The sequence below is a fragment of the Marmota marmota genome, unplaced genomic scaffold, assembly GCF_001458135.2.
Source record: "Marmota marmota marmota unplaced genomic scaffold, marMar, whole genome shotgun sequence".
In the NCBI taxonomy this organism is placed as follows: domain Eukaryota; kingdom Metazoa; phylum Chordata; class Mammalia; order Rodentia; family Sciuridae; genus Marmota; species Marmota marmota.
This window is the reverse complement of record NW_025999913.1, coordinates 15,628,233-15,648,531: the sequence shown is the minus strand read 5'-3', so window position 1 is coordinate 15,648,531 and position 20,299 is coordinate 15,628,233. Positions and strand designations below refer to the sequence as shown.

The window sequence follows — 20,299 nt, the reverse complement described above, 5'->3', positions numbered from 1 at the left end:
TTCTCATAAAATGAAGAGAAACAAGAATGTAACAAACTGGAAAAAAACAAGAATAAGATGAAATTCTGGTGTGAAATACACAAAACACTGGGAAAAAAAAAAAAAAAAAAACCATGCCGCTGCTCAGCAGGAGATTTGAGCAGGAAGATCAGGAGTACACTTAAAGATGGGTCAACTGAAATTACCTGGCTTGATGAATAAAAACAAAAATAGCTAAATAAAAATTCACACCACCTTGGAAATGTGTGAGAGTTCAAGAGAGTCGGGTCTGTCCAGGCAGCAGGCACACCTGGGTGCACACACTGGGAGCCCAGAAGGAAAAATGGGCAGAAGGAATTCTGGAACAAATAATGGCCGAAACCCACCTCATTTGGAGAAAAACATTGATCTACACACCCTAGAAGCTTTACAAACTCCGGTAAAGTGTCAAAGAGACTCATGTCTCGATCCATCATTGTCAAATGGTTCCCTCCTAACAGAAGGGAGCACACCCAGCAGCAAGGGAGAAGCAGTTGACCCCAGAGTCGGAAAGCTTGGTGAGACCACCAGTAGTCGATTTTTCTTTTATGAAGTTTTGTTTGTTTTCCAAGGGACTGAATCCAGGAGTGCTTGGCCCCTGAGCCGCAATCTCAGTCCTTGTAAGTTTGTGAGACAAGGCTTCACTAAGCTGCCGGGGCTGGCCTTCGACTTGGAATCCTCCCACCACAGCCTCCCCACAGCTGGACTACAGGTGCTCACTACCACACCCAGCTAACAGCCGACTCTTCAAAGGAAACCACAGAGGCCAGAAGCCATGTGGGGGACATGAGGCCCTAGGCTCCATCCCCATCCCCCACCCCCCCCCAAAAAGCTAATTCACACAGCAACCACTGAAGAAAACAAAAAGCAAAAGAAACAACAAAGGGGGAAAAAAGATCATGAACCAAGAATTTTATATCCAGAGAAGCTCTCTCTCAAAAATGGAGAATGAACTCAGATATTCTCAGACCAACCAAAGCTGACAGAGTCTGTTGCCGATACCTGCCGTCCAGGTAACACTAATGGAGACCTTCAGGTGGAAATGAAAGGCCGCTGGAAAGAATCTCCAGGCCACAAGAAGAATGAAAAGCAGCAGCAAAGGCACCCGTGTAAGTAAATACGAAAGACAGCTGAGATGCGTTTTGTTCGTGACCATTGCTTGCATATTATTTGGTTTAAAGAATTATGTTATGTTTTGAACAGCCAACAATAAAAAATTTAAAAAAAAAATAAAATAAAAAATAAAATTGAAAAATGAAAAAAAAAAAAAAAAAAGACAAGTGGGTAGAGCCACTAGTTCTAAGTCTAGATGTGCTGCTGCTCCAGAAATGAGAGCACAGAGAAGGGAAAGAGGAGGAGAGCACCTGGGAGCCAAGTCCTCCCTGCAGTATAGGAAGCTGACGTTACTCCAAGGAGAGGGCTACAAATTAAGTGGCTATTGCAGGCAGTGCAGCTCAGCCTGCCACCACACGGGATGCACAGGCCGTGGGCTTGGTGCCCAGCACAGCCAACAAAAATGAGGGTAACTATCCCTGAGGCAACCATAAAAAAAAAAAAAAATTCAGGAAACAATAAAGGCCCTAAAATGACAAAGAATATCCACTTATTACAAAAGGAGGGTGGTGCAGGCTTGATCCCATCCCATGGAAACACATGCTGAGGTCCCAGCGTACCGCAGACAGCGTCTGCAGGTAGAATCAAGTTAGGAGGCGACTGTACGGAGCCAGGAGGCGCCCTGACCCTGTGACTGGGGCTGCGAAGAGCACCTGCCGGCACAGGAGGTGGCCCTGGGAAGTCTGAAGACTGGGGTGCTTCCTCACAAGCCCAGGGACACTAAGGACTTCCAGCAGCCAGCACAGGACAGGAGGCAGAACAGATTCTCCCTGAGAGCCTCAAAGGGAAGCAAAACCCCTTCCCCACCTTGACTTTGAACTTCCAGCCTCTAGAGCGCAGAGACTTAACTGCCACTTCTTAAAGCTCCCCCGTGGGTGGGACTGCGGCAGCGGCTGAACTGGCGCCAATGCAGTCCTGCAAGAACAGAGGAACAAGACCAGCGAGGGTCTGCCGAGCCGGGACAGGGAGGATGACAACACAGCAGCCTATCACCTGAAAGGCCATGCCTGAGTGTCTACTGATGGGAATGTGAGCTGATGCTGAATGTCACACCACAAATGAAAAAGGACAGAAGGTCTGCTTTTGGGGTACATTTTCGGGCTGAAGAGGTAGTTCAATGGCAGAGTGCTTGCCTACCATGAGCAAGGCCCGGGGTCCACCCCCAGTACTACACAACAAAAGCCCTCACAACCCATCCAGTCTCACCCAGAGTCGGCCATTACGGCCACATATCGGAGGCAGACTTATCCACAACACATCTGCTGGGAAGCAAACAACGCATTATATGTAGCAAACTTTCCACAGCAATATTTAAAAACAATAATACATGCCCCAAAAGGAAACAGAATAGATTTTTCCCCTTAAACTAATGAACAACTGGAAAACTTTCAACATTACTCTAAATAAATCAGTTTGATTTTCTCTGTTCAACACGCTGCATTCTGATTTTAAAATTTATAACCTACGTGATAGTTCTGTTCCAATACATGCAAATAAAGAAATTCTCAGCAGTAAAAATAACTAATATTTCCAATTTCAGATGCAATAATTATTTACTATTAAGTGACGATAAATTTTTGGACTTAAGTTTTGAAAAAGCTTAACATTTTCAGGTGGATTACTTGTGTGGTTGGAAGGGAAGATGAGGGATGCGGTGGTTTAGATGTGAGGTGTTTCCCAGAAGCTCACGTGAGACAATGCAAGAATTTTCAGAGGTGAAGTGATAAGAATATGATGGTATAACTTAATTGGTGGACCAATTTACTAATTAAATGGGCAGTAACTGCAGGCAGGTGGGGGTGGTGAAGGAGGTGGGTCACTGGGGGTGTGCCTTTGAAGCTTACATTTTGTCCCTGATGAGTGCTGTGCTCTCTGCTCCCTGGTGCCACATCCCGAGCTGCCCTCCCCTACGTCACCCTTCCCCATGACGTGCTGCCTCACTCTGGGCCCAGAGCAGTGGGCTCAGCCATCTATGTACCGAACCCCTGTAAACATGAGCCCCGAATAGACATTTTTTCTCTATATTGTTCTTGTCAGGTCTTTTGGCCGCAGTGACAAAAAAAAGCTGGGGAAAACAGAAACATCAGACCTACAAACTACCACGAATTTAGTGGATAAGAAATAGAGAGAAGTGGCTGAAGAAATGAACTTTTCTTCCTGCAGACACGCACAACGTCCCTCCCTATTCTAGGACCCCTGACTTCATCACCAACTTTCCTCTTCTACACCATGAACCACCTGAGAAGCCGATTACCAGCCTAGTATAAAATATGAAGATCTCATTTTGCTAAGTTTCGTTTTACTAAGTGCTGGGTTAGCAAGTGCCTGCCACAGCCTTCACAGGCCCTCAGAGCAAAGCGACCACGGCAGAGCGCGAGGCACCGAGGACCAAGCATGAAGGAAGGTGCGCGGGCTGCTTAGGTGGCACCACTCCCTGTGCTCAGGAAGACTTCACCAGAACTTTCCTCAGTGGTCTCAGGTAACTGGCTTCCAGATGAATGAGGGAGAAAAGCCCACAATGTGGAGCGCGGAGTGTGAACCACACTGATTTGACAGTGAGTGGAGGTCATCTTAGCTACTCTGGTTAAATCAAGGATTCCAGGAACAGCACAGTGAAATGCCTTTTAGTTGCAAATTACACCATATACATCTCTAATGTCCTCCCGAATAAATGTAAATTTATACTGGACCACTAGAAGATGAAATGTGAATATTTGTATGTAGTCATTGAAATGTCGATTTTCATGTTTCTCAAGTATGCTAGAATGAAAGCTATACACATACATACACATAAAAATAAGTAAAATACTATATATGTATATAAACATAACTGTTAAAAAATACACGGTGTGACATGGCTTCAGATAGCCGACTATGGCAACGATTTCCTCATAAAGGATTTGACTAAGCACTTTTCACTCACCACCTGACACCCGTTCTATTCCTAGGTTCTTCTTTTCCAGTCCGGAAAGTCATCATCTCTTCTGGGACTGAACATCTATGTGTCACTGCCTTTCAACAACAATATGTAGTAATTTAGGCCAAGGGCAAGAGAAAAATAATCGATGAGATTAATCTTTAAGAAATCCAGAAAAAATATACCACAGTGTGGACTAAAGCATTCTAGGATATCCAAAAATAGTTTGGACATTTATATTCCCACAGTGGAATATAAATCCACGCACATGTCCACATAATCTTTGTAATTTAGAAACTAATCAGAGAGTTGCAGCGGGACCCCGGGGGGACTCCCTATGTAAGAATTAATGGCCATAAAATAACTTGTAGGCACGGCATTTTCCACTTCCCCCCCAGGAAGACAGAGGTACCCAGTGTTTTTGACACACAAAGCATTCATCCACATTCTCCTCAGAAGACACAATAAGGACGACAAGCACAAAATAACAGCAGTAATGAAGAGCAATCGGCCCTGGGACCAAGTCCGTCTGTCAGTGAGCTCATTTCTCTTCTGGGTCCCTCAGTCAACAGGGATTCGGCCTTGGTAATGTCACACACCGAGGCCAAGACAGGGACAGCTGCAAGCTATGGACCCAGACGAAGGAAATTTGGCTTCGTGGGCAGGGCTGGAATTAGGGGTGGAAGTCTGGACAGGGTAAAGTGATATCACAAGGACAAAGAGGCCGAGACTCCTGTATGGGCAGGGGCGTGAGCTCTTTGCTTTGGATTTTGGGTTTCTGGTGGAAGGGCCTCACTGAATCATTGCTGAGCCAAGAGCCAGATCCATCCAGGAAGCTGCAGCACTAGAATGTGGGGTGGAGCCTAAACTCTTGCAGGTGGGGATGAGCATTTCAATTTCACTTTTATGGGAAGTAGTCAAATCATTCAGCTGGTCAGGGGGGCCACTTCTTTTATCCACATCCCCTCCAGGGGGGATTCTCTGGACTTTGAGAACCAGGCTCCAGTAAAGCGCTGTGAAGTGGACACACACGCACCCGCTTCCTGCACGTGGGGAGTCCCCAACTTTCAGACGCACTTTGGTTCCCACTTTCTGGGGTCTCGCTGACCTCTTGATATTTATTCCTGAAAGCCAAGGTAAGGATGAAATGGAACACGGGTGACTATAAATAGCAAGGAAATGGGGCAACAGTCGGTAAAGCCACAGCCTGAAAAGCCTCAAAAGCCCTGCAGGGAGAGGATGGCAGAAATAAAGAATTCCTCATTTTTATTTTCTCGCTCAACATAAATCATCTGATAGCTCACCCTTTTATTCATCAAAAAATGGAAAATACTTTGAATTCAACAATGAAGAATCTATTTACATATTTTTCTATTGTTCTGGAAAGTATAAAACCTTTGGAAAACAAATTTGTGAAGAGCCTATTTGGACTGTTGAGTTCAGTGTGGAAATTCTGTATTGCTTTGATGGAACATAAGCACAGCAGGCACTAGTTGGCTATTATTTTGAAACTAGGAGACACTTTTCAGAAGTCTGCCAAGCCAAACGTATTATCAATGTTCATAAACTACCTTGCAACAAAAGTCCTTGACAGGTATCTACCATCTTTCAGCAGATACATTCATTTTGCTAAACATACTATTAGGTTAGAGCAAAAACTCAGTGAACTAGAAGCAAACACACAAATATCCAGGGTAGCAGGAGGCTGGCGGGTAGAGTGAGTCAAAGATTCCAACCAAAACCAGATGGAATATTTAAAATATCACTACTTGTGGTTAACCTTTTGATGACACGTAACATAAACGTATTAGACCTAAGTCTTAAACAGTGCCAAATATTTTAATTCAAGCTAAATAAAATATATAGCATAATATTAATGTAAACGTTAGAGCCAATATTTTCCAGCAAAATTTTATAAAGTAACATAACTTTTAACGTGACTATAGCCCTAACTAAACAAATACTTCATTTAAAGTGATTTTTTTAACAACTATTTATTTATATATGTATCTTTACTTCACATTATTCTGTTTTTATGTGGTGCTGAGGATCGAACCCAGTGCCTTACGCATGCTAGGCGAGCGCTCTACCACTAAGCCACCACCCCAGCCCCATTTAGAGTAATTTATTGGCCCTTCCTGAGGCAAGTTGTAACTGATCACTAAAATTCTGATACCACTTTGACACAGGTCTCTTAAATTATTCATCATGTAAAAATCCAGATTCTTCTTATTGTCCCTCCTGCTAAACAGCTTTAATACCTTTTCCTTACCAGCCAACCCAGAAAACTAAAACCTCTAATAATTTCTCCTCCTTGAGTATCCACTGCTGACTTCCCTAGTTAAGAATCTAAACAGCAGTTAACGCCCAGGAGGAGGAAGGGAAAGAAGAGCCTACAGATAACGGAGCCTATTCCATGAGACTTTTAGTCAAAGAACAGCTAACAGGCAAAACCAGAGCTGTCTGCATTCAGTGTGCCCGGAGTGGGGTGTTAGCACACAAAGGAAATGCACCTCCCTAAAGGTGGAACCAGCCACAGTGGAGCCCAGGGCAGGAGGGAGTCATGGTGCACCCTGATACAGAGAGAGTCCTATGGTGGGAAGGTTCAGGAAGGTTCCTGGAACATGCAGGGGTAGTGGTAGAAAGCACAGTGGGGCTGAGGAGACCAACACCAGTTCCCAGTCCACTAGCAACGTGGGTCACCCAGTTAGCTTCTCATCAATAACATGGAGGTGCAAACACCTGTAGAGCTCCCTTGCCGTGGGAGAGCGAGCACATGGGGAAAGCAAGCGCATGGCTTCTTGGGAATGCTACACATGGGATGAAGTGTGCTGATTTTATTACTGTTGTTCCTGTTGTCCAGTTTTGAAATTAAGTGACCAGAAATTCCCAGGGTCTTGCTGGCAGCAGCCACCACACCACCATCACAGGTCTCACCACACCTGGGCTCACTTGTTACTCTGTCTGAATTAACACCATGGCTGGGGGCTGCCTGCTACCAGGAGGGCGGGGCTAAGCAATGCAGTTACAAGAGGGATCAAATGCACAAGATGCTTGACCTTCTCTAGAGCCAGAGTCCCCCCCGAAGAGCAACACACCGGGATTACTGCATGAGGGGAACTGATGGGAAAGCAAACTCAGGGAGATACTGCCTATTTGACACTAGCATGGCAATATATTAGTCAACAAGTGTAAGTATACTGATGAATACCCTACTACTGTCATCACATGGAACAGGAAAGAGATTAAGGGCAAATCTTACAAGTATGAAATGGCTAAAAATATGTACATGGAGGTATATGTATGTGTGTGATTGAGAAAAATATATACACATACACACTAGAGTGCTGTTTCTGGGCTACACAGGAGGCATCACAAGGTACTAAAAGAATAAAAAAAAATGGGATGTAATGAAATAGTATTTAAGGCCCCTGAATGTACACTGAAGAGCTTATCCTTAGCCAATAGGCAATGGAGAGGCCCTAGACTTTAGGATAAGGTCAAATATTTTTTTATTTGGTCTTTTTAGATATATATGACAGTAAATACTTTTGATCTACTATTTTATCAGTCCAGTATCGCACAGGCTTGTGGCTGTTCCTTGGGTTTGCTGGTGTTGCCAGCATATTTATGTCTGACACACTGTCACCTATGTCACCATTAAAATGAATCCTGTGTATCTTTAAGGCAATGAGGAGATAGAAATGAGGACTGTGAAGGCTCCAGAAGCTACTTTACTCTCGGCTGCCGGCGGTGATGGGGAGCTCTGCCTTTTACTCAGTAGGCATGTATGCAATAGCTCCTGCACAGAGTGCAAACGCAATGCCAGACGCTGGACGAGACCTTCAAAGCACATCCTGAGGGTGGAGTCACCATCTTCTATTCCTACAGAGATTTAGTAAAACGTTTCCTCAACTCATGTTTTTCTACACTGTTCTTTTAACATAACACAATAGAAAAGTTGGAATTTTCCTTTAAATAATTTCACTTTAAACTGTGTGTGTGTATATATATATATTTTTTTTTTACTTTTTAAAAAAATCAAAAAAAAGTCTGCGATCTTGCGAGTCAGGGATGTGCAGTGAACAGAATGACAGAGGAGGGCAGGGCCAGCAAAGTGCTCTGTGATTACAGTCTGCTGGTGAAGCTTCTTCCAGGAACACAAGGAGCACAGTCCCAGCAATAAACCTGGGAGGAGGAGGGGGAGGAGGGGGAAGGGGAGGAAGGGGAGGGTGTGCAAAGCTTCTGGGTGCAGATGGCCCAGCTCCTCCCAGCACACCTCTGGGTACCGGCTTCCCCCAGGTGGCACAACGGCGGGCCCCACCCCTGCCTGTGAAGCACACAGGAATCAGCGGCTTGCTCAGGGGAAACCTCTCACCCTCCGTCATCTTCTGCTGCCTGTCAAGGTCAGAAACTTGAGGGGTCAAAGCTGCTGACTGGGCTGGGTGCCCTACAAGGACTTTACGAAGGAGCTTCCTCCTTCATTCACTCCTTTACACTCATTTCTCTAGAACTACTGGGAGGGGTAGACGCAGGGATGACAGGACCATGTATGTCCTCACTTCAAGACGACAACATTGTGAGAGGGAAGGCCAACATCACACCCAATTCAAGGCAAGGATTTAGAAACCATCACATGTGACTATCGACTTGTTCCCAGACTCTCTGAGCTCTATGAACTCAACGCGGTGTTTTCCAGGTGAAGGATACAGTCATGCTTAGCACCTCGGGCTGATTCTGAGCAGCTCTCCTGGAGCATCTGTGGGAGGCCAGCGACGGTCACTCCTGTAGGTGGTGAGCAGGAGGACTGGATCTGGACGCAGCAGGGCTGCTGTAATCTTGCAATCATTAAAATGCTGACTTTATTCCAAGAAGTACTTGAAGTTACCTCAGAGCCAGAACGTGATTTTTTCCCCTTGTGTTTACAGTTGAACTTCTCCGACTTTAGCTTGCACTGTCCCTGAATCCATAATCGTGTTTTTTTCTTCTCTCACCACGCCATCATAAACCACACACTGGAGGGGCCCAGCTCCCTTCCTACCAACCACGTACCCAGCACGCCGCTGGGTCTTCAACGATGCATGCTCCACATTTACTGCAAACATGGCAAGACTGCCACAGCTTTTAGCATATTTCCTTTTTACACAGAATCACTTGCTTTTTCAAGTGTTGAGTCAAAGTGTTAAGCGAAAGTTGACGTGTCTGTGAATTATTTTTAAAAGCAAATCAGAATCATCCCACATGCTGTGAGGGACCAAACTTACCATAAAATTCCTATACCCTTTACTAGAAAGACCTAGCTGGGAAAATGTAAATAACACAATTGAAATTGCTATATTTCTTCATTATATATTTGCAATTAACAATCATTGTTATTAACACTGTTCTCAGAATTTCTAAATTACATTGTGGATACTAAGGTGGCTATCTAACAAAAACCTCGTAAATGTAGAACGAAAATCAAATCAACATGAATAACTTTTAAATATTCAAATATGTATTTGCATTTATGCATTAACTTTCAGCAATTTTGGCTGATTTGTTATTTTTCTGCACAAACGTACAGCAAAGGTCACACCTGATTAAAAATAAGAGACTTCCTTCCCCACTTCTCAAGATGTTCTGAGAGCTCCTGGACTCAGGTCCAATGTCGTGAACCTATGGCAATCGCCTCTCCAAACGCCCTGCATCCTAGCACGCACACTTCTTTGCCACGCTGGGCACTGTATCCAGGCCACTGCACATACCAGACTATGCTCCCAGGTAAGGGAGCTACATCTGCGGACCTTTTAGTTTTTTGAGACAGGGTTTGGCTAAATTGTCCAGGCTGGCTTTAAAAATTGCAATCCACTTGCCTCAGCTTCCAGAGTAACTGGGATCATAGGCCTGCACCACCACACTCGGCTCATTTCATTTACATGGTTGTTCCCCTGTCCACACTCTTTGCTCAGATATTCTTCCTCTTATTATTATTATTAGTAGTAGTAGTACCACCAACACCATAAGGGATTAAACCCAGAGGTACCTTACCCCTGAGCTATATCACCAACCCTTTCTATTTTTTGAATTTTGAGTCAGGGTCTCATTAAGTTGCTTAGGACCTCCCAAAATTGCTGAGGCTGGCCTTGAATTTGTGATCCTCCTGCCTCCCAAGTTGCTGGGATTACAGGCATGTGGGCTCAGTTTACTATGGCATTTGTCATCTGTAACAGTTGCTGTTTTTTCTAGTCTGACACCTAGCTATGTAAGGCGAACGTCCTGGTCTGTGGATATAAAGATGAAACCAGCGGCCTGAGGGACGCCTCCTTCTCTGCTCTCAGTGATCAAGATGAATCAAGTGGAAGGGCATCACTGTGTTGTTTGATTCCACTCTGTCCCTGGACAAAGGGACAAACTCAATAACCCCTAAACACAGGGTGCAGTATTCTTACTAACATGGCTAACGGAGTTTGGATGACATCATATTGGCTGTTGACTGCAAAATTAATACAACTTATTACCAGTTCTGAAGTAGGCAGGGAGGGGTGGAGGGGACCTTAGGTGTGGGGAACTGAAGGACTGCAAGGAGCCGACAAGCACCCAGGAGAAGGTGTCAAGTATTGAAAAACGTAAGGAGCATTCACTGATGATGAGGAAGCAGCAACAAACCGCGTGGACTGACACAAGGGGACCTGAGAGACTCGATTCGCCGCTGTGAGGGGCCACCACAAAGGTGAAATGGCTTCTAGTGAAGCTGAGGAGACCATCCTGGGCAGCCTCAGGGTTGGGCGGGCAATGGTGTCACCAGGTCACTGTCCTTACCTCCAGATGCTCTAGGATATAGGGGGGGTTCGTCATGCCGAGCCTCAGCATCGCTCCCTCGGGAATGACTTCAACCAGGCGCCACAGGAGCGAGGGGAGGTCGGTGCCGATATCCCTGCCGTAGGCCCCCGTGTCTTCACTGGTCAACCAGATCTCACAGACACCCTCTGCGAATCAAAGGAGATAAGGAACAAATCTGTTCAGAGCTGCCGCACCCTACAGCTGCTCACCCTCCTAATGCAGCCGCTGACACCATGATGCAGGCCGTCTGGGTCCTCAGTTGCAGGGAAATGCAGCCATCCCTTAGTGGCAGGGGTTATTAAGTTCGGTTTATGAACACCACCGAGTTACCCGATGTTGTAAATTGTCAGTGGGTCCCAGGAAGTGATTGACGCTCACAGCCAATCGGTTCAACTGAGCTCCCTCCCCAGCACTCTGGTCAGGGCTAGGGCTTCAGGCCCACCTCAGAGAATACCCAGCTTACTGAACACCAGGAGCCCTGGAACTGAAACTGTCCCTGGAGAGAACAGGTACTGTCAGCAGTCAGCCTATCACCAACCCAAGGAAAACTGTCAACTTACTAATTCCAAGGAACTACTTCCCTGTAGTAGTTTATTCTAATCTTTCTTCTTTATTCAGTTAAAAATACTGTTCATTTTATTGCCGTATCCAAAAATGTTGGTCGCAGCATAAACGGTGTTTGTGTTGGAAGGCCATTCCCAGACTGCGTGCCCCCTATTTCCCACCAGTCAGACTTAAAGAAAGTGCATTTATATTTTTGTTATCATAAAGAATCCTCTCGTCAAATATTAGAGCTTGCAAAAACATCCTTCCAAAAATCAAGAGGAAATCCTTTGGATCACCTAATGCCATTTCAAATGAATAAAACAGAGTGAAGGAGAGCCACCCAGGGTTTCCTGGTGCACACACAGAACATGTTTGAACCCATATTCAATTAAAGGATCAGCCTACTGCAGAAGGCCAAGTGACTCGCAGGCTAACACAGAGGAATCAGCCTGTGAAAACGTTCATGCTCCAGTGACTTCCTGCCTCTGAAGAACCTCAACACACAGGCAGGCGCACGAGCTAGGACGTCAGTCCAAACCAAAGTGGAAGTTTCTAGAAAGTGTCTTGACATTATCATTTTAAATTGACTTTAGTTGACAGAAGAGTTTCAAAACTACATTTAAATTTTCCGAGCCAAGAGAGACAACAAATGGCATTTACAGGAACATGGATAAAATTTACAAAATAAAAAGGCAAAAAAAAAAAAAACCAAAAATCAAGATTTTTCCACAGCTTGAAGTTAAGATTTCTAATCACAATTCTTTGCTTTAGAATAAGGGACAAATTCACTTTATTAAAAAAAATCTAATCTTCTAATGGTCATATCTTTTTTTTCCCCCCAGTGCTAGGATTGAACTCCGGACCTTACGCATGCTGGCCACACACTCTGTCACTAAGCTACACCCCAGCTTTTCCCTAGCTTTCTGAGACACACACACAGCCCCACCCACACAACATGGAAAATACAAAGATAGAAATACAATTTTAGTTTCCCAAACTAAAGGATCACTGTTTAGCAATGAGAACAGAAGATCTCAAAAGAAGGCTCCAGTTAAAAAAAAAAAAAAAAAAAGAGAGAGAGATGTTTTTAGTATAAAAATCCTAACCAGGCCTCGTGCTCGTGGCACATCTTATGATCCCAGCTACTCTATAGACTCCAACAAGAGAAGCCCAAGTTCAAGGTCAGCCCTGGAAACTTAGGTGAACCCCATCTCAAAATAAAAAAAAGGGGGGGATGGGGATGTACTCAGTGATAAAGCACCCCTGATTCAAACCCTAAGATCCCCTCCCCCCACAAAAAAAAAAAACAAACAAAATAACAGTTGTGTTGTGAATATAAAGGTTTTCTTTGTTTAATTTAAGTATATAAGCTCCGGAAATAATCAATCTTTGCTTAGTTTTAATCATTTCAGAAGAAGAGTATGGCATATCACTGGCTACCAAGAAAGAGGCTGGCATGTCTACTGGCTATCTTTGTAAGTCTTAAAATTTTTATAAACATGCTCTGTACACGAAACATTTTTCTATTTAAAAACGAACTGCAATTAATGGTGTCATTTTAAATTCTTAATATTATATATGCCATCAGACTCTGGACTCATGCAACCTTTTAAAAAAATATTTTATCATAAATTCCACTCCAGGAAGAGAGATGGTGAGCAACAACACAAACAGATCTCAAACATTCTCAAAGAGGTTTTGAAAACAGGACATTATCCATGATTTTCCAGTTACTGGCATTTGAGCAACACAATATGAATATTTTAAAGTGAACAGAATAATTTTAATTTATAATTTTTCCATCCAAATGGTTCCATGTTATGCCTTCTGTGGAGAGCGAGATTCTGGAGCAGTGCCTTGCTGCTGGAGAGGAACACAGAGGGAAAGTCACCGTGAAGAGCATGGAAACAGCAGCCATGCAGAAAACCAGTCAGCTCTGGGAAGGGCAGAGGTGGGACCAACGGCCCCTGGTGGGCTGAGACTCCAGATCAAAGCACAGAAGGGGGAAGAGCTGTAACCCGGAATCAGCAGCCACAGAAACAACAGTCTTTATCGCTCTCATCAAGGCTGCTGAAGTACCCCGTGTGACAAGGACCTGGTGGAAAACAAAGAACCGAGAGCCTGTGCAAGTGGGAAGCCCTGGACTCGAGAACCCTGCCACTTCAATCCAAAAAAAGTGTGCCAGTAGGTCTTGCTGCTAATCAACTGGAGGAAGCCCAGGTTTCAAGCATCAGTTCTAATGAGATTCCCTTCTTCCAATCCTTGGGTCACAGAAGGCCTTTCGTACTAAAGGTGAAGCTAAGTGTGGAATCCCCAGGCTGACACCCTTTTTTCTTGGGGAGTCCCGTGATGACTCATCTGGCAAGCAGTTCCTGTCAGGGCAGGCCTGCATATGATTTCACTGGGGAGCCTGCGGGCTGCAGCAATCAGTAATGGACACACACTGGGACACACTCATGCTTAAATCTGCACACTTAATTGGCCATACTTACGGACAGAAGCTCTCGCCTCAACAGCTTCGTTCCTGAAGGACTTCAGTTAGCAGCTATATTCCTTTGCACATTCATTTCTTTGTACATCCATCAAATATTTATTAGGCCCTTACCTACTATGTGCCCTGCAGCTCTTTCAGCTCATGTTAAACGTCGATTTGCCACTAAACTTCTGCTGTCATCCAGGAGCTAGAAAGAGGACACTGACAGTCATACAGGGGACCTTGTGTGCAGCCCTATTGGTGGTGGGGCTGGAAGGAGGTGGCCTTGGAGAAGAGACTTAGATGTGAGCCAGCTGGGCTGCCCTCAAGTGGATCTGATGTCAGTCCCAAGGAGAGGGCCCAACCTGCACTGTAACTTGGCCTTTGATTAATACGTGTCAAAAAAAAAAAAATATGAACACATGAATTTGAAAAAGAGGTACAAGAAAAACTAACATAAGCAAAGTGAAGGTCCAACTAAAGAAATAAATACATGCATCCAAAGACGGGATGGGATGGGAAAGTGGGAGACAGAAATTAGCTTTCCATTCAAAGAAGATATGTCACTTTCTGAAAATTGTTGATCTCTCCAGTTTGGTTCATTTTTCTCCAAATCGTCCAGTCTTCCTGACTTTTCTAATGTCCATGAGGTTCATCAGATCATCCATCATTCTGAGGCCTTAATTTTGGTAAGAAGCAAATACGAGGAAGGCAAGAAATGCACGGTACAGGAGAAACCCTTTGCAAAGTTCAGTTACCAGGCTCCACTTTCCTCTCACACGGGCAACTGCAGATCAGCCAGCAGCTCAGGCAAGGATACTTTTCCCTGAATAGAGAACAACCTCAACAGCTGGATTCCAATCTGTGCTCCATAGTAATTTGATATGGCAGAAAATGGAAAAAACAGAAAACATAAAAGGTAAATAATAAAAGATAATATTCAATAAAATTGTCTCACAATAACAACAAAAAAAAGTCACACTTTGCCAAAATGCAATTTCAAAAGCTTATGACTGACTACAACTTTTCCTATGTATGCGCTTCACTGTAATAAATTAAAATACAGGTAAAGACTGGTTTCAACTGGTTAGAAACGCTACGCTTCTCTGGCAGCTCTTGGTTTATGGCTGGGGAAAGCTTCCACCATAAGTTAATTATTCCTCAACGAGTTTCTGAAAGTAAGGGTTGAAAAAATATAAAAGCAGCAAGCCACGAGAGAGCGGCAGTTAAAGGGCACTAGATGGCAAGACGACCAAACATCCTTAGAAACCTTCTTCCTTCTCCAGCTCACTCTCGCCCTCTGCCTCCGACTCCTGTCCTCCATTCCCACCTTTAGCTTGTCCATTCCTCCTCTCAGTCCCATCCATGATCCCTTCCCAGTTCCTCCACTCTTCATTCCCCCAGTAAGGAATACAAAAAGACTTTATGGGCTTTTTCTTTTTAAAACTTTACAGATTCCAGAAATAAATATGACCCTCTATTTGAAAGGTCATGAAATTTTCTTCAAGATATACTTCTATGTTACACACACACACACACACACACACACACACACACAGGCGCAGGTGCCTCTTCAGCCTACTTATTTAATAGCAAGTTAGATAATAAAATCCTTTTTGTCCCTTTTAATAATACTAGTGGACACTCAAAATTTCCATGCTGTTCTGTAGGCAAAAAAAGGACTTAGATAACCTTCTTAGGCCCAGTTATAAATCTTGAGCAACATCCCCTTGGCCCATGCCCTTGTAAATTGAGGGACACAGGCAAGTGCAGGGAAAACAGGCACAAAATTGGGCAGCTCCACCTGGCCCCACCTCCAGCCCAACTCCTGATACAGCCCTTCTGTAAATATCGGACCCAGCCCAAGATGGGGCTGCTCACTCTCCACACAGCTCTAATTTTCCCTGAATGTGCATCGGCCTTTCTAAATAAAAAAAAATATTAATGATTATTAATGATATCATAATAGAACCAAACTATGCTGTTATATAATTGATAAATCTGACAGTAACCTATCTCACAGGCCCCCATACAAGATAATTGTTAACTAGCAAACTCCCCAATTATATGTTTATAGTACCTTTACAAACTTTCTTAAAAAGTCTTACTGACATCAGAGTTTTCCCCTCCCTCCCTCTCTCCCACCCTCTCTTCTTTCCTTCCTTCCACGGTTCTGGAGATTGAAGCCAGGGTCTCCTGCATTCTAGGTTAAGAGCTCTCCCACTGAGCTACATGCCCTGTAGTTCTTTTCATTTTGAATAATGTGAAACACAGAAAAGTTTCAATAGAGCCATGAACACCTGCACCTCCGTCACCAGTCTCTTCAGTAAGGTTCTGCTGTGCTGTGAGCCCCTGCTCCATACCCACATATGCAGGTACCTTTTTTCTGAACCATTTGAGAACAGATGTAAACATTATGGCACTTTAAACGTGTCACATATATCTTCTATGATCAAGAGCATTTTCCCCTCACAAGCACAACCCCCCACTGCTCTTAGCAAGCCTAACGGTGGGAAAAACTCACTGCAGCCGGAATACCTATATCCCTTGGGACTCAGATAATCTTAGATAGTCGCTGCAGTTAGATCTCTATGCTTTAAGCACATCTTGTCTTCTCTATCTAAAAGGCCTCTGTACTCTTATTTGCATAGTTAATACCTTTGTGACCACTGAGACCAGTTTAAATGCTCGGTTCCCGTCCTCTCCCCCACCTTGGCTATAACTTTGTAATCCAACATGTTGCAGTGATTGGTTTGTCTGTCCTGAACAGGATACAAGCATCCCACAGGCAGAGACCTGAAACTCTTACTAAAACACACGTCCCTGGGGTATACAGTGGTGCCTACCACATGGTAAGCTCTTGCTGAATTTTGGTTCCATCAATGTATTTAATGAGGTTGCTTGCTATAAAAAAAAATCCATGTGTTCGGATCAACTAAGTTCACTTCAACTTACATTTGAAAGGTCCCTCCTCCTACACACAAACACATGTAAACAATACGTAGACACACAGAGAGTGTGCACAGGAGCGCAGGAGGTGCCGGGATAGGCCGTGAGAAAACCAGCACAGTAGCTGGTAGTTTCTGTAGATCAGTAATGTACACAAATTTACTCAAGTTTTAGCACTAACTTAAACAGCTATAGAATAATTTAAAGAGCAAAGAAAACTAAAGATATAAAGGGTTTTTCATTATTTGGACTATTAAACCTCATTACAAAATGAAGAATAGAACTGAAAATTTTCAAGAACAACTTCTTCATGACTCACGTTTTTTGGTCCTGAAGGTCTTTCTCAAAAGTGACCTCCACCAAAAGTATAAATGGATCCTGATATTCTTTATTTATAATTAAGGAAGTTCAACTCAACATCAAGTATTGTTTTCTGCTTTTTATTATATTCTTTTGTGTTCAGTTTGAAGGGGCATCAGGTATACAGTTTCAGTCCTCATACAAGTAAAATGTCTTTCATTCATTCATTCCCTCCTCTGACAAGCAAAACTGAGTACTTGTTATGGGCCAGACCCTGCTCTAAATTTGAGAGATAAAATCTGCCTTCATGAAACTTAAGTAGGAAGGGCAATAAGTAAAAGTTCAATTTTAAAAGATAAAAGGTATGGGTGATAAAGGAATTGAGGAAGACACTGTTATTTTGTGACAGGAACAGTGGAGGAAGACTTGTGATGATACAAAACCCGAGGGAGCCAGCCAGACTAGCAGTCTAAAAGAGCAGCTCTCCAAGCAGAGGGCCTATCAGGACCGAGACCCAGCGACACATGGCAGCAGTTCCCATGCCACAGCAAGAGGTCAGCGTGGCTAGGTCGAGCGAGCGACAGGCTGGGTTGGGCTGAAGCGTAGGTGTGAAATGGGAGCCTGTGTTAAAGAAGTCCTTACAGGAGGTCAGCCTCACTGGGATGGCCAGGGGAGCAAAAAAGACAGGTGATAAGCTCTGTGTGGTCAAGTGTAATAAAGCAGCCACCGTCTACTATGCCGCCAGCAAAAGCTCTCAGTGACTCCAGGTTCGGAAAGACTCCTGAACACCGAATGCAGTTTCTGCACTACAGGGAGCGGGAGAAGAGGACGGAGCTTCGCTGTCTTCCTAAATTATGTTAGTTTCTTTAAATTTTATGGGGGGAGGCACAGGGAATTTAGCAAAATTGAACAAAATGTATGAAACAAGAGAGACAAACATAAATGGGTAGGAGTAGAAGGAATCCCGGCCAGTAGCACCTTCCTGCCTTCCCGACGGTGTCACCGCAGCCAAAGGGAGGGGTGCTGGTCTGTTTCTCCTTTTCCTTCTTCCTTCCCGGCACACAGCCCCAGGTGCGCATTTAGCATCATTTACATTGAAAACCCACAAATAAACCAACACTTGCCACAAACTTAGAGTCTCACCGAGGTCGAGCCACAGCTACAGCTTCTGGAGGGACAAATCAGAATTTGTACAACAGAAGGTCTCTTGGGAGGTGGGAAAAGGAAAGGAAAGCAGACTCGTCCTCAAGCCCCTGTTAACCACACACCAAGCAACAGTAACTCGGGTCACACTGACTCTCCCGAACTAACTGAGGTGGTGAAGGTGAGGGGCCACAGGCATGTGTATGTGAACATGCTGCTCCTATACGATGCAAGAGCAAAGAGCAGATCTAGAACAATCAGTCAAGTCTGAACGTTCTCCAAAACAGTAAGTAGTTCTCCTCTGAGGAAAAGAAGACTCATCAAGATAGGAAGGTTAGGGTTATCATGATATCCCATTCCCAAGGACTGGATCACTTGCCTCTTCAATGTAAAATCTCCAAGAACAAAGCACTATAAACACCTGCAGATGGATTAATGAAAGGTGCTTTTAATATTTATTAAAATAGGGGCTGAGATTGTGGTTCAGAGGTACAGCACTTACCTACCTTGTATGAGGCACCAGGTTCAATCCACAGCACCACATAAATATAAATAAAATAAAGGTATTGTGCCATCTATAACTAAAATTAGTTTCTAAAAAATATTCATTACAATAGAATAGCATGCACTCCAATAACCAGCTCTATAACTTGTCCAAAGCTATGCTAACCAAAGTGGTATCTGCAGACCTACTTGCTACCTACAGTGCAAACTGTTGGCTCTAGCCACAATGACGACAACACATAGTTTAATTAAAAGGAAATACTGTGAGGACTTCCACTTGCACACCTAAAGGATTAACTGTTACAAGAACTACTTCAATACCGTGAGTCATAAGAACAACTGGCAAGGGGCTGGGATGTGGCTCAAGCGGTAGCGTGCTCGCCTGGCACGTGCGGGGCGCTGGGTTTGATCATCAACACCACATAAAAATAAAATAAAGATGTTGTGTCCACCGAAAAACTAAAAAATAAATATTAAAAAAAATTATCTCTCTCTCAAAAAAAAAAAAAAAAAAAAAGAACAACTGGCAAAGTCCATGACCCAACAACCAGACAAAGAGCAGCCGGTGGTGCACAGCTGCCATTCTCGAGAGAGAAACAAGGTGAGCAGTGACTTCCCCACTACTGTGTGGAGGTGTTGCCCAGTGCAGAAAGGGGGAAGCTGAGCAGAGCCTGCTGACCCTGTTGAGCTGATGAGGTCAACACTGGAGCTCAGAAGGCAACGATTCACAGGATGGAATATTAGAGAGGAGAAAAGAGCACAGAGATACATGCCCAAAGAGCCACACGCGCAGATAAAGTGTTAAGACATGATAGAGACTGTCGTTTTTTTAAATTAAACTGTGCCAATTTTTGTAGGTTTTATGTTGAAGTCAATTTTTTTAAACTTTTTTAAAATTTTTTTTTAATATTTATTTTTCAGTTTTCGGCGGACCCAACATCTTTCTTTGTATGTGGTGCTGAGGATCGAACCCGGGCCGCACGCATGCCAGGCGAGCGCGCTACTGCTTGAGCCACATCCCCAGCCCTGTTGAAGTCATTTTTAACTTAAAATTTTAATGACAATAATCTCTGATTACACAAATGTTAGTGATCTTCATTTTCCTATTTCATAAAATGCTTCAAAAGAACTAAGCCGGCAAATGTAGTCAGTGTGCATTGAGATGATTGGCCCTATGAGCATAATTGAGTGTAATCACATTTATTAAACTTGACTATATGATGCTGAAAATAGAATGTTAACTCTCCTCTAGCCCAAGGGGAAACCAAAATGCTAGTTTAAAATAACTCCCTCATAGGGGAAAAATGATAATTTCTCACCACTAAGAATTCAACTCCTCAAAGAAAGGTCAAATACAGTTGCCTGGTGACACCAATGAAACAACAAACCAATGGCCTGGCCCAGGCCTTACCTTAGCCCATCCAGGGCTCCCCGGTGTGCACCTGGAGATGATGTAAAACTTTAATAATTCTGGGCCTGGAAGAGAAGGGAAGTTACGTCTCTTGGGTTTACCA

The 20,299-nt window shown here is 43.9% G+C and overlaps 1 protein-coding gene across 8 annotated transcripts in view; it reads right to left on the bottom strand.

The window, feature by feature from the left end:
- The window catches only part of Cdkal1 (CDK5 regulatory subunit associated protein 1 like 1), a 551,843-nt gene that overhangs the window by 210,290 nt on the left and 321,254 nt on the right, over nt 1-20,299 (bottom strand). For all 8 annotated transcript variants that reach the window (XM_048799852.1, XM_015494064.2, XM_015494065.2 and 5 more), the window contains one exon: nt 10,850-11,016. In XM_048799852.1, coding sequence (XP_048655809.1) covers nt 10,850-11,016 — 167 coding nt within the window. The remainder of the gene's footprint in view (nt 1-10,849; nt 11,017-20,299) is intronic.